Source organism: Salvelinus namaycush, chromosome 26 (assembly GCF_016432855.1).
Source record: "Salvelinus namaycush isolate Seneca chromosome 26, SaNama_1.0, whole genome shotgun sequence".
NCBI lineage: Eukaryota > Metazoa > Chordata > Actinopteri > Salmoniformes > Salmonidae > Salvelinus > Salvelinus namaycush.
Window position 1 is genome coordinate 39,779,314 of NC_052332.1, and position 13,392 is coordinate 39,792,705.

Sequence of the window (13,392 nt, forward strand, 5' to 3'; positions counted from 1 at the left end):
AGTGTTGACCCTAGTGGTGGGGATGGTAATAGTGTTGACCCTAGTGGTGGGGATGGTAATAGTGTTGACCCTAGTGGTGGGGATGGTAATAGTGGTGGGGATGGTAATAGTGTTGACCCTAGTGGTGGGGATGGTAATAGTGTTGACCCTAGTGGTGGGGGTGGTAATAGTGTTGACCCTAGTGTTGGGGGTGGTAATAGTGTTGACCCTAGTGGTGGGGATGGTAATAGTGGTGGGGATGGTAATAGTGTTGACCCTAGTTTTGGGGATGGTAATAGTGTTGACCCTAGTGGTGGGGATGGTAATAGTGGTGGGGATGGTAATAGTGTTGACCCTAGTGGTGGGGGTGGTAATAGTGTTGACCCTAGTGGTGGGGATGGTAATAGTGTTGACCCTAGTGGTGGGGATGGTAATAGTGTTGACCCTAGTGTTGGGGATGGTAATAGTGTTGACCCTAGTGGTGGGGATGGTAATAGTGGTGGGGATGGTAATAGTGTTGACCCTAGTTTTGGGGATGGTAATAGTGTTGACCCTAGTGGTGGGGATGGTAATAGTGGTGGGGATGGTAATAGTGTTGACCCTAGTGGTGGGGGTGGTAATAGTGCTGACCCTAGTGTTGGGGATGGTAATAGTGTTGACCCTAGTGGTGGGGATGGTAATAGTGTTGACCCTAGTGGTGGGGATGGTACTAGTGTTGACCCTAGTGGTGGGGATGGTAATAGTGTTGACCCTAGTGTTGGGGGTGGTAATAGTGCTGACCCTAGTGTTGGGGATGGTAATAGTGTTGACCCTAGTGGTGGGGATGGTAATAGTGTTGACCCTAGTGGTGGGGATGGTAATAGTGGTGACCCTAGTGGTGGGGATGGTACTAGTGTTGACCCTAGTGTTGGGGATGGTACTAGTGTTGACCCTAGTGTTGGGGATGGTACTAGTGTTGACCCTAGTGGTGGGGATGGTAATAGTGGTGGGGATGGTAATAGTGTTGACCCTAGTGGTGGGGATGGTAATAGTGTTGACCCTAGTGGTGGGGATGGTAATAGTGTTGACCCTAGTGTTGGGGATGGTAATAGTGCTGACCCTATTGGTGGGGATGGTAATAGTGTTGACCCTAGTGGTGAGGATAGGAATAGTGTTGACCCTAGTGGTGGGGATGGTCGGAGTGTTGACCCTAGTGGTGGGGATGGTAATAGTGCTGACCCTAGTGTTGGGGATGGTACTAGTGTTGACCCTAGTGTTGGGGACGGTACTAGTGTTGACCCTAGTGGTGGGGATGGTAATAGTGGTGGGGATGGTACTAGTGTTGACCCTAGTGTTGGGGATGGTAATAGTGTTGACCCTAGTGGTGGGGATGGTAATAGTGTTGACCCTAGTGTTGGGGGTGGTAATAGTGCTGACCCTAGTGTTGGGGATGGTAATAGTGTTGACCCTAGTGGTGGGGATGGTAATAGTGTTGACCCTAGTGGTGGGGATGGTAATAGTGGTGACCCTAGTGGTGGGGGTGGTAATAGTGTTGACCCTAGTGGTGGGGATGGTAATAGTGTTGACCCTAGTGGTGGGGATGGTATTAGTGTTGACCCTAGTGGTGGGGATGGTAATAGTGGTGACCCTAGTGGTGGGGGTGGTAATAGTGTTGACCCTAGTGGTGGGGATGGTAATAGTGTTGACCCTAGTGGTGGGGATGGTAATAGTGTTGACCCTAGTGGTGGGGATGGTAATAGTGTTGACCCTAGTGTTGGGGATGGTAATAGTGGTGGGGGTGGTAATAGTGTTGACCCTAGTGTTGGGGATGGTAATAGTTTTGACCCTAGTGGTGGGGATGGTAATAGTGTTGACCCTAGTGGTGGGGATGGTAATAGTGTTGACCCTAGTGTTGGGGATGGTAATAGTTTTGACCCTAGTGGTGGGGATGGTAATAGTGTTGACCCTAGTGTTGGGGATGGTAATAGTGTTGACCCTAGTGTTGGGGATGGTAATAGTTTTGACCCTAGTGGTGGGGATGGTAATAGTGTTGACCCTAGTGGTGGGGATGGTAATAGTGTTGACCCTAGTGGTGGGGATGGTAATAGTGTTGACCCTAGTGGTGGGGATGGTAATAGTGTTGACCCTAGTGGTGGGGATGGTAATAGAGCTGACCCTAGTGGTGGGGATGGTACTAGTGTTGACCCTAGTGTTGGGGATGGTACTAGTGTTGACCCTAGTGTTGGGGATGGTAATAGTGCTGACCCTAGTGGTGGGGATGGTAATAGTGCTGACCCTAGTGGTGGGTATGGTAATAGTGTTGACCCTAGTGGTGGGGATGGTAATAGTGCTGACCCTAGTGGTGGGGATGGTAATAGTGGTGGGGATGGTAATAGTGTTGACCCTAGTGTTGGGGATGGTAATAGTGCTGACCCTAGTGGTGGGGATGGTAATAGTGCTGACCCTAGTGGTGGGGATGGTAATAGTGTTGACCCTAGTGGTGGGGATGGTAATAGTGTTGACCCTAGTGGTGGGGATGGTAATAGTGTTGACCCTAGTGGTGGGGATGGTAATAGTGGTGGGGATGGTAATAGTGTTGACCCTAGTGGTGGGGATGGTAATAGTGTTGACCCTAGTGGTGGGGATGGTAATAGTGTTGACCCTAGTGTTGGGGATGGTAATAGTGTTGACCCTAGTGGTGGGGATGGTAATAGTGTTGACCCTAGTGGTGGGGATGGTAATAGTGTTGACCCTAGTGGTGGGGATGGTAATAGTGTTGACCCTAGTGGTGGGGATGGTAATAGTGTTGACCCTAGTGGTGGGGATGGTAATAGTGTTGACCCTAGTGGTGGGGATGGTAATAGTGTTGACCCTAGTGGTGGGGATGGTAATAGTGTTGACCCTAGTGTTGGTGATGGTAATAGTGTTGACCCTAGTGGTGGGGATGGTAATAGTGTTGACCCTAGTGGTGGGGATGGTAATAGAGCTCTCTGTTGACCCTAGTGTTGGGGTTTTGAAGGCATTTTCCGACCTCCTCAGGAAAACAATAGAGGTAGAAGTCACTCTGCCTGATGACCCAGCAACACACAGACGGGGAACAAATGTGTGTGTGTGTGTGTGTGTGTGTGTGTGTGTGTGTGTGTGTGTGTGTGTGTGTGTGTGTGTGTGTGTGTGTGTGTGTGTGTGTGTGTGTGTGTGTGTGTGTGTGTAAAACACACCAGAGCTTTTGCAGCTGACTGGCAATAATATTCCCATTTCCTCTGATGTCTGCATAGTGTAAATATCTGAAGACCAGTGGAGGAAAAGAGTCATGATAATTAACATGAGGCAGCGATTTACTGTATGTCCCAAACAGCTCCCTATTCCCTAGATAGTGCACTTCTGTTGACCAGGGCCTAGAGGGCTGTTTGGGACAGGGAGAGATGGGTTTAAAGGACATTTAGACAACCACAGCAGACACACAGAGCACTCCAAGTCATGAGTGTGTGTGTGGTGGTGTGTGTGTGATCTTACTGCCAGACACACAGAGCACCCCAAGTCATGAGTGTGTGTGTGGTGGTGTGTGTGTGATCTTACTGCCAGACACACAGAGCAGAGTACCCCAAGTCATGAGTGTGTGTGTGGTGGTGTGTGTGTGATCTTACTGCCAGACACACAGAGCAGAGTACCCCAAGTCATGCGTGTGTGTGTGGTGTGTGTGTGTGTGTGTGTGTGTGTGTGTGTGTGTGTGTGTGTGTGTGTGTGTGTGTGTGTGTGTGTGTGTGTGTGGTGTGTGTGTGGTGTGTGTGTGTGTGTGTGTGTGTGTGTGTGTGTGTGTGTGTGTGTGTGTGTGTGTGTGTGTGTGTGTGTGTGTGTGTGTGTGTGTCTGTGTGTGTGTGTGTGTGTGTCTGTGTGTGTCTGTGTGTGTCTGTGTGTGTCTGTGTGTGTCTGTGTGTGTGCGGTGTGTGTCTGTGATCTTACTGCCAGACACACAGAGCAGAGTACCCCAAGTCATGCGTGTGTGTGTGGTGTGTGTGTGTGTGTGTGTGTGTGTGTGTGTGTGTGTGTGTGTGTGTGTGTGTGTGTGTGTGTGTGTGTGGTGTGTGTGTGGTGTGTGTGTGTGTGTGTGTGTGTGTGTGTGTGTGTGTGTGTGTGTGTGTGTGTGTGTGTGTGTGTGTGTGTGTGTGTGTGTGTCTGTGTGTGTGTGTGTGTGTCTGTGTGTGTCTGTGTGTGTCTGTGTGTGTCTGTGTGTGTGCGGTGTGTGTCTGTGATCTTACTGCCAGTCACGCAGAGCAAAGTAGCACTGCTAATGCTGACAGGCGTAACCACATATCTAGGATCAGATTACCCAGTCCCCAGTCCTAACCTTAACATACCACTAGCGTTAACCACTGGAGGTTTAAGTAAATCATCTGAACCTGTATCAGTGGTTAAGGGGGTGTGCGTGCGTCCCCCCCCCCCCCCCCCCCCCAGCCAGCTACTGTTTGCGTGTGTAGGCAGGCAAGCAGACAGACAGTTAGACAGACAGACAGAAAGACAAGAAGACAGACAAGTAGTCTTACAGGCAGGCAGACAGACAGACAGACAGTGTTGGTAGAGGTGTGTGGAGGTGTGTTACCTGAATGCGTAGGGGACAGGTAGAGGTGTGTGGAGGTGTGTTACCTGAATGCGTAGGGGACAGGTAGAGGTGTGTGGAGGTGTGTTACCTGAATGCGTAGGGGACAGGTAGAGGTGTGTGGAGGTGTGTTACCTGAATGCGTAGGGGACAGGTAGAGGTGTGTGGAGGTGTGTTACCTGAATGCGTAGGGGACAGGTAGAGGTGTGTGGAGGTGTGTTACCTGAATGCGTAGGGGACAGGTAGAGGTGTGTGGAGGTGTGTTACCTGAATGCGTAGGGGACAGGTGGAAGTGTGTGGAGGTGTGTTACCTGAATGCGTAGGGGACAGGTAGAGGTGTGTGGAGGTGTGTTACCTGAATGCGTAGGGGACAGGTGGAGGTGTGTGGAGGTGTGTTACCTGAATGCGTAGGGGACAGGTAGAGGTGTGTGGAGGTGTGTTACCTGAATGCGTAGGGGACAGGTAGAGGTGTGTGGAGGTGTGTTACCTGAATGCGTAGGGGACAGGTAGAGGTGTGTGGAGGTGTGTTACCTGAATGCGTAGGGGACAGGTGGAGGTGTGTGGAGGTGTGTTACCTGAATGCGTAGGGGACAGGTAGAGGTGTGTGGAGGTGTGTTACCTGAATGCGTAGGGGACAGGTAGAGGTGTGTGGAGGTGTGTTACCTGAATGCGTAGGGGACAGGTAGAGGTGTGTGGAGGTGTGTTACCTGAATGCGTAGGGGACAGGTAGAGGTGTGTGGAGGTGTGCCGAGGTCAGAAGCCGACACCGTCAGGTTGTACTCAGTCATCTCACCGTGTCTCAGAGAGGACGAGTAACGCAGTTCTCCTGTGGTGGGGTTCAATGAGAAACACTCCACTCTGGAACCTGGACAGGACAACCCAGACACAGAGATCTCCTGTAGAGTTACAACTAAAACGACTAAATACACATTATACACAGACAATATGTATCTCTTTCTATGAAAGTGAGACACCATGGATAATATAGTCTCAACCCACTGGGAAAAGATGTCAGTTCAATGTGTACTTTTGATTTTGTCGTCAACTAACTCAAATTATTTAATAATTCAAAGTGAAATCAACCAAAAAAAATCGAAAACAATGTAATTGGATTTAGGTCGAAGGTCGGATAAAAATACAAAAGTAAATTCATGTACGTTGATTACTTTTTGTAAATCCGATCAGTTTTCCATGTTATTTCACCATCATCAGATTGAATATTGTTGTTGAAATGACATAGAAATAACATTTAGTCAACCAATTTGTACCCAGTGGGAAGCTGGTAGTAGTAAAGCTAGTGGGGTGAAGGGGTGGGTGGGCGGGCGGGCGGGCGGGCGGGCGGGCGGGCGGGCGGGCGTGTGTGTGTATGTAATAAAGTAAAAATACTTTTATGTACTACTTTTTATTTAACTAGTCAAGTCAGTTAAGAACAAATTCTTATTTACAATGACGTCCTACCGGGGAACAGTGGGTTAACTGCCTGTTCAGGGGCAGAACAACCCATTTTTACCATGTTAGCTCGGGGTTCGATCTTGCAACCTTTCGGTTACTAGCCCAACGCTCTAACCACTAGGCTACCTGCAGCCCCATACTGAAATAGTTTTGGGCGGTACTTTCTGTACTTTACCTTAATATTCATATATTTGATGACATTTATTTTTATTCCTGAAGAAAATAATGTACTTTTTACTCCATACATTTTCCCTGACAGCCAAAAGTACTAGTTACATTTTGAATGCTTAACAGAACAGGAAAATGGTCCAATTCACACACTTATCAAAATAACATTCCTGGTCATCCCTACTGCCTCTTATCCACCCGACTCACTAAACACATATTTCTGGTTATCCCTACTGCCTCTTATCCACCCGACTCACTAAACACATATTTCTGGTTATCCCTACTGCCTCTTATCCACCCGACTCACTAAACACATATTTCTGGTTATCCCTACTGCCTCTTATCCACCCGACTCACTAAACACATATTTCTGGTTATCCCTACTGCCTCTTATCCACCCGACTCACTAAACACATATTTCTGGTTATCCCTACTGCCTCTTATCCACCCGACTCACTAAACACATATTTCTGGTTATCCCTACTGCCTCTTATCCACCCGACTCACTAAACACATATTTCTGGTTATCCCTACTGCCTCTTATCCACCCGACTCACTAAACACATATTTCTGGTTATCCCTACTGCCTCTTATCCACCCGACTCACTAAACACATATTTCTGGTTATCCCTACTGCCTCTTATCCACCCGACTCACTAAACACACATTCCTGGTCATCCCTACTGCCTCTTATCCACCCGACTCACTAAACACATGTTTCGTTTGTAAATGATGTCTGCTTTGCTTAATATAAGGATTTTTAAAAACGTTTTATACTTTTACTTTTAATACTTTTAGTATATTTAAAACCAAAACACTTTTTTACTCAAGTAATAATTTACTGGTTGACTTTCACTTTTACTTGAGTCATTTTCTATTATTAATGTATCTTTACTTTAACTCAAGTATGACAATTGGGTGTGTGGGTGTTTGTTAAGTCTTACCTGACAGTGAGTAATGGATTGTTCCGTTCTCTCCCTCATCAGGATCTTTAGCTGTTACTGTCCCCAAGACTGAGTCAGGCTGGGATTCCTCCATCACCTACAGAGAGAGAGAGTATTATTAATCTGCCCTCGAGCCAAAACGTTTGTCCAACCCTGGTGTAAGGGATGTAATTTGGGATTGGACGTCCCTCTCTTACCTGTATGAGCAGTTCCCTGTCGGGGTGGGCGTGGCTAAAGACAGGGGCGTTGTCGTTCTCATCCAATACGGTGATGTGGGCAGTACCCGTAGCGCTGCGAGGGGGCGTGCCTCCGTCTTGTACCACAACCACCAGCTGATAGCTAGACTGCTGCTCTCTGTCTAGAGATAACCTAGTACTGATCTCACCTAGAGAGAGAGAGAGGGAGGAGGGAGAGAGAGAGAGAGACGAGGAGGGAGAGAGAGAGAGAGAAAGATGAAGAGGGAGGGAACGAGAGAAAAAAAGAGACACCAAGAGAGGGGGAGAGGGAGAGCGAGAGAGAGAGAGAGAGAGAGAGAGAGAGAGAGAGAGAGAGAGAGAGAGAGAGAGAGAGAGAGAGAGAGAGAGAGAGAGAGAGAGAGAGAGAGAGAGAGAGAGAGAGAGAGAGAGAGAGAGAGAGACGAAGAGGGAGGAAAGGAGAGAGAGGGAGGGAAGGAGAGAGAGGGAGGGAAGGAGAGAGAGGGAGAGAGAGAGAGGGAAGGAGAGAGAGGGAGAGAGGGGGAGGGGGGGAGCGAGAGAGAGAGAGAGATGAAGAGGAAGGGAAGGAGAGAGAGGAAGAGAGGGGGAGGGGGGAGCGAGAGAGAGAGAGAGATGAAGAGGAAGGGAAGGAGAGAAAGAGAGAGATAAAGAGAGAGTGAGAGATAGAGAGTGAGAGAGAGAAAGAGAGAGAGAGAGAGAGAGAGAGAGAGAGAGAGAGAGAGAGAGAGAGAGACAGACAGAGAGAGAGAGACAGAGACAGAGACAGAGAGACAGAGACAGAGACAGAGAGACAGAGACAGAGAGAGAGCAAGGAAGGGGGAGAGAGAGAGAGAGAGAGAGAGAGAGAGAGAGAGAGAGATAATAAAAGATAGAGGGAGAATGGAGGTTAGAGAGAGTTGAAGTAAAGGAACACAAGGACAGTAGGATAGACACACATTAGACAGGTTTAAATGACTACTGTTTATCTACAGAGTTGATCTACATGTCTGCTGCCAGGTCAACTAACAATCTCAGTAAGTCCTGGGCCCGTATTCATAAAGCAGCTCATAGCAGGAGGGCTGATCTAGGACCAGTTCTGCCTTTTTTTATTTTTAGATCACAATTAATTAGATTAATATGGACAGATCCCAGATCAGCACTCGTACTTGTACACCCGTGGTGTTCCTCACCTGTGTTTGCGTTGATCTGGAAGTGTCTGTCAGTGTGCAGGAGTCTGAAGGTCAGTCTGGCGTTCAGTCCTGCGTCTCTGTCGGTAGCCGACACGTGGCCAAACCCCGTACCCGGCGGAAGGTTCTCTCTCACAGCAAGAAACACCCTCTCCTGACTCAGACGGGGACTGTTGTCGTTCTCATCCGTCACAGAGACCCTCACCGTGGCACTGCCAGTCCTGCCCGCCCCAGCCACGCCCTGCGCAGAAGAGAATTAACATACAGTAGATGAAGATATGTTAGACGAAACCTGTGTGTTCTATGTGTTGTACACGGGTCTCTAAACCAGTCTCGCAGACAGACTAAGCAATGGAGAAGGTAAACCACAAGTCTACATGAAGGTAAACCACAAGTCTACATGAAGGTAAACCACAAGTCTACATGAAGGTAAACCACAAGTCTACATAAAGGTAAACCACAAGTCTACATGAAGGTAAACCACAAGTCTACATGATGGTAAACCACAAGTCTACATGAAGGTAAACCACAAGTCTACATGAAGGTAAACCACAAGTCTACATGAAGGTAAACCACAAGTCTACATGAAGGTAAACCACAAATCCACATGAAAGTAAACCACAAGTCTACATGAAGGTAAACCAAAAGTCTACATGAAGGTAAACCACAAGTCTACATGAAGGTAAACCACAAGTCTACATGAAGGTAAACCACAAGTCTACATGAAGGTAAACCACAAGTCTACATGAAGGTAAACCACAAGTCTACATGAAGGTAAACCACAAGTCTACATGAAGGTAAACCACAAGTCTACATGAAGGTAAACCACAAGTCTACATGAAGGTAAACCACAAGTCTACATGAAGGTAAAATAAGACTGATTGTATGTCCTAAACTGCTGTGTTCCTCACCTGCCCTCCCGGTCCAGAGGTAGCCAACACCGTCAATAGATACATGTCCTTAGCCTCCCGGTCCAGAGAGCTACGAACATACAACCACCCACTATCTGGGGCAATCCCGAACCCTGCCGCGTCACCGTCCGGATGCAGTCTGTACGACACCGAGGAAGAGGAGGAGGAAGAGGCGGAGCTACCGCCGTTCCCAGCAGCCTCTCTGTTAAGGGCGCGGACCTGTAGGAAGCGTGTCTTTAGAGGCGTGTTCTCCTGTAGCTCCACGCGGTAGGTTAGCGTGTCGAATGCGGGGCCCTGCGCATCCTGAGCCTGGACATGTACAACTAACGTGAAGGTAGAGCTGAGCTGGGGGGCTCCACCATCTTTAGCTACCACCTGGGAGGAGGGAGGCAGGGAGGGAGGCAGGGAGGGAGGCAGGGAGGGAGGAGGGGGGCAGGGAGGCAGGGAGGGAGGGAGGCGGGGAGGGAGGCGGGGAGGGAGGGAGGGATGGATGGAGGGGGGGCAGGGAGGGAGGCAGGGAGGGAGGCAGGGAGGGAGGGAGGCAGGGAGGGAGGGATGGATGGAGGGGAAGGGAGGGAGGCAGGGAGGGAGGGAGGGAGGAGGGGGGCAGGGAGGCGAGGGGGGGATGGATGGAGGGGGGGGCAGGGAGGGAGGCAGGGAGGGAGGGAGGGAGGCGAGGGGGGGATGGATGGAGGGGGGGCAGGGAGGGAGGCAGGGAGGGAGGGAGGGAGGGAGGGAGGCAGGAGGGAGGGAGGCAGAGAGGAGGGGGACAGGGAGGGAGGGAAGCAAGAAGGGGGCAGGGAGGGAGGCAGGAAGGGAGGGAGGAGGAAAGCAAGAAGGGGGCAGGGAGGGAGGGAGGGAGGGAGGGAGGGAGGGAGGGAGGGAGGGAGGGAGGGAGGGAGGCAGGCAGGCAGGCAGGGAGGGAGGAGGAGGGAGGGAGGGAGGCAGGGAGGGAGGAGGGAGGCAGGGAGGGAGGAGGGGGGAGAGAGAGAAGATCAATGAATAATCTAATTTAATATAGTACATATGACGGCCCTGTTGGTACATTCTTCAAAGAAAAACTTTATTTGGGAGTTTATTTTACTATTTTATCTACATTAGATTTGAAAATCGCCCTAACCTGTAGGTCGTAGCGCGGAACACTTTCATAGTTCAGTCCACCAATCAGCTTCAGCTCCCCGCTTCCCCGGTCCACGCCAAACATCCTTTGACCGCTACTGCCCCCCGTGCCGATCGAGACCAGGTCAAAACTCAGCTGACCGTTTGGACCAGAGTCCCGGTCGGTGGCCTGAACACGGTACACCACCGTTCCCATTTTAGTCACCTCCGGGAGAAGGAGGGATTCGGAGGAGGAGGGAAGGAAGGAGGGGTAGTTGTCATTGACGTCTGAGATGGTGATGCGTACGCGTGTGGTTCCGTAGGCGGGCGGCGAGCCGTAGCGAGCCTGGACTTCCAGGTCGAGACTGGGACAGGCCTCGTGATCCAGAGGGACAGAGGAACGGAGCGCCCCGGAGGTAGAGTCCATGGTGAAATAACCATCTGGATCCCCTGATGAGATGGAATACGAGATGTCCTGGGAATGACCTAAGAGAGGGATGGGGAGGGATGGGGAGGGATGGAGGGATGGAGGTATGGAGGGATGGGGAGGGATGGAGAGGGATGGGGAGGGATGGAGAGGGATGGGGAGGGATGGAGAGGGATGGGGAGGGATGGGGAGGGATGGGGAGGGATGGAGAGGGATGGGGAGGGATGGGGAGGGATGGAGAGGGATGGAGGGATGGAGAGGGATGGAGAGGGATGGAGGGATGGAGAGGGAGGAAGGAAGAAAGTAAGGAGGGAGGGAGGGAGGATCATAGTGGTTAATCCCGTGTGAAACAGAGAAGGCATTTAATAGCCTGTAATACAAACAGAGCATCAATCACAGTCAATTCCAAAATGTCCAATTCAACTCCTGTACTGAAAAGAGCTATGATGAAAGTGGATGTATTGTTTGTTTACGGTTGTATTCTAAATATGTGTGACTGTCCTTGTCTATCCGTGTATCAGTGTTTTTTTTGTTACATTTTGTGTTTTGTGTGAATCCCAGGAAGAGTATCTGCTGCTTTTACAAAAGCTGATGTGGATCCTAATCAAAGCAACAGTCTCAATGACAGTAGATACAAAACAGTTAGAGTGGAAGGGGGGATAAGGGTACTTCAAGTCCACTCCACATGAGAGCACTTCTCTCCTGACTCTTACTCAAAACCACCTCTCATAGAAATCATTCTGCAGTTGTTCATTCCAGGAAAAAAAAGCCAACTCGAGTTCTTTGTGGAAAATAATCCACGTTAAATCAGCCAACCGAGAGGTGAGGAAGGAGTAGAGAGGGCATTTTAAGATCGGTTCCAAACGGCCCTCGACTTCGGACCGGAACCCGTAAGGTGAGCTGAGGATACCAGGGTAACTATTCTCTGACCAGAACTCGTAAGGTGAGCTGAGGATACCAGGGTAACTATTCTCTGACCAGAACTCGTAAGGTGAGCTGAGGATACCAGGGTAACTATTCTCTGACCAGAACTCGTAAGGTGAGCTGAGGATACCAGGGTAACCATTCTCTGACCGGAACCCGTAAGGTGAGCTGAGGATACCAGGGTAACCATTCTCTGACCGGAACCCGTAAGGTGAGCTGAGGATACCAGGGTAACCATTCTCTGACCGGAACCCGTAAGGTGAGCTGAGGATACCAGGGTAACTATTCTCTGACCAGAACCCGTAAGGTGAGCTGAGGATACCAGGGTAACTATTCTCTGACCGGAACCCGTAAGGTGAGCTGAGGATACCAGGGTAACCATTCTCTGACCAGAACCCGTAAGGTGAGCTGAGGATACCAGGGTAACTATTCTCTGACCGGAACCCGTAAGGTGAGCTGAGGATACCAGGGTAACCATTCTCTGACTGGAACCCGTAAGGTGAGCTGAGGATACCAGGGTAACCATTCTCTGACCGGAACCCGTAAGGTGAGCTGAGGATACCAGGGTAACCATTCTCTGACCAGAACTCGTAAGGTGAGCTGAGGATACCAGGGTAACCATTCTCTGACCAGAACTCGTAAGGTGAGTTGAGGATACCAGGGTAACCATTCTCTGACCAGAACTCGTAAGGTGAGTTGAGGATACCAGGATAACCATTCTCTGACCAGAACTCGTAGGTGAGACTGAGGTAACCAGGGTTACCATTCTCTGACCAGAACTTCGTAAAGGTTAGTTGAGGGATACACAGGATAACCATTCTCTGACCAGACCCGTAGGTGAAGCTGAGGATACCAGGGTAACCATTCTCTGACCGGAACCCGTAAGCGTGAGCTGAGGATACCAGGGTAAACCATTCTCCGACCAGAACTCGTAAGGTGAGCTGAGGATACCAGGATAACCATCTCTGACCAGAACTCGTAAGGTGAGCTTGAGGATACCAGGGTAACCTATTCTCTGACCATGTAACCCCGTAAAGGTGAGTGAGCGATTACCAGGGTAAACTATTCTTGACCAGAACCGTTAAGGTGAGTTGAGGGATCCCAGGGTAACTATTCTCTGACCAGAACTCGTAATGTTTGCAGTGGGGTACCCCTCACTTCCTCTCTCTCTATGTGGGTTGCAGTGGGGTACCCCTCACTTCCTCTCTCTCTATGTACACACACACACACACAGACACACACACACACACACACACACAGACACACACACACACACACACACACACACACAAACAGTGTTAGTAGTAGTTCTCTCAGTTCTCTGGTAAGCACACAGGGTGTTCTGGTCTTCTTGTCTAAAAGTCTATTACTCTACAAGCTTCAGTCTGTTCACCCCTGACCTGACCACATCTTCTCCAGTCCTACTCCTCTTCCTCTTTCCCTCTCTTCCTCTCTCAGTCAATTTAAGGGGCTTCATTGGCACGGGAAACATATGCTTACATTGCCAAAGGGAAATAGGATCTCTCTCTCTCTTT

General features: G+C 49.8%; 1 protein-coding gene across 1 annotated transcript in view; it reads right to left on the reverse strand.

Annotated features, from left to right (window-relative positions):
- Nucleotides 1-13,392, reverse strand: part of LOC120021159 (protocadherin-16-like) — an 86,047-nt gene that overhangs the window by 71,870 nt on the left and 785 nt on the right. The window contains exons 2-8 of the mRNA XM_038964798.1: nucleotides 11,844-12,749; nucleotides 10,529-10,992; nucleotides 9,394-9,783; nucleotides 8,501-8,738; nucleotides 7,314-7,501; nucleotides 7,117-7,213; nucleotides 5,260-5,417 (exon numbers count right to left, since the gene is read on the reverse strand). Of these exons, the coding sequence (XP_038820726.1) occupies nucleotides 5,260-5,417; nucleotides 7,117-7,213; nucleotides 7,314-7,501; nucleotides 8,501-8,738; nucleotides 9,394-9,783; nucleotides 10,529-10,992; nucleotides 11,844-12,749 (2,441 nt within the window). The remainder of the gene's footprint in view (nucleotides 1-5,259; nucleotides 5,418-7,116; nucleotides 7,214-7,313; nucleotides 7,502-8,500; nucleotides 8,739-9,393; nucleotides 9,784-10,528; nucleotides 10,993-11,843; nucleotides 12,750-13,392) is intronic.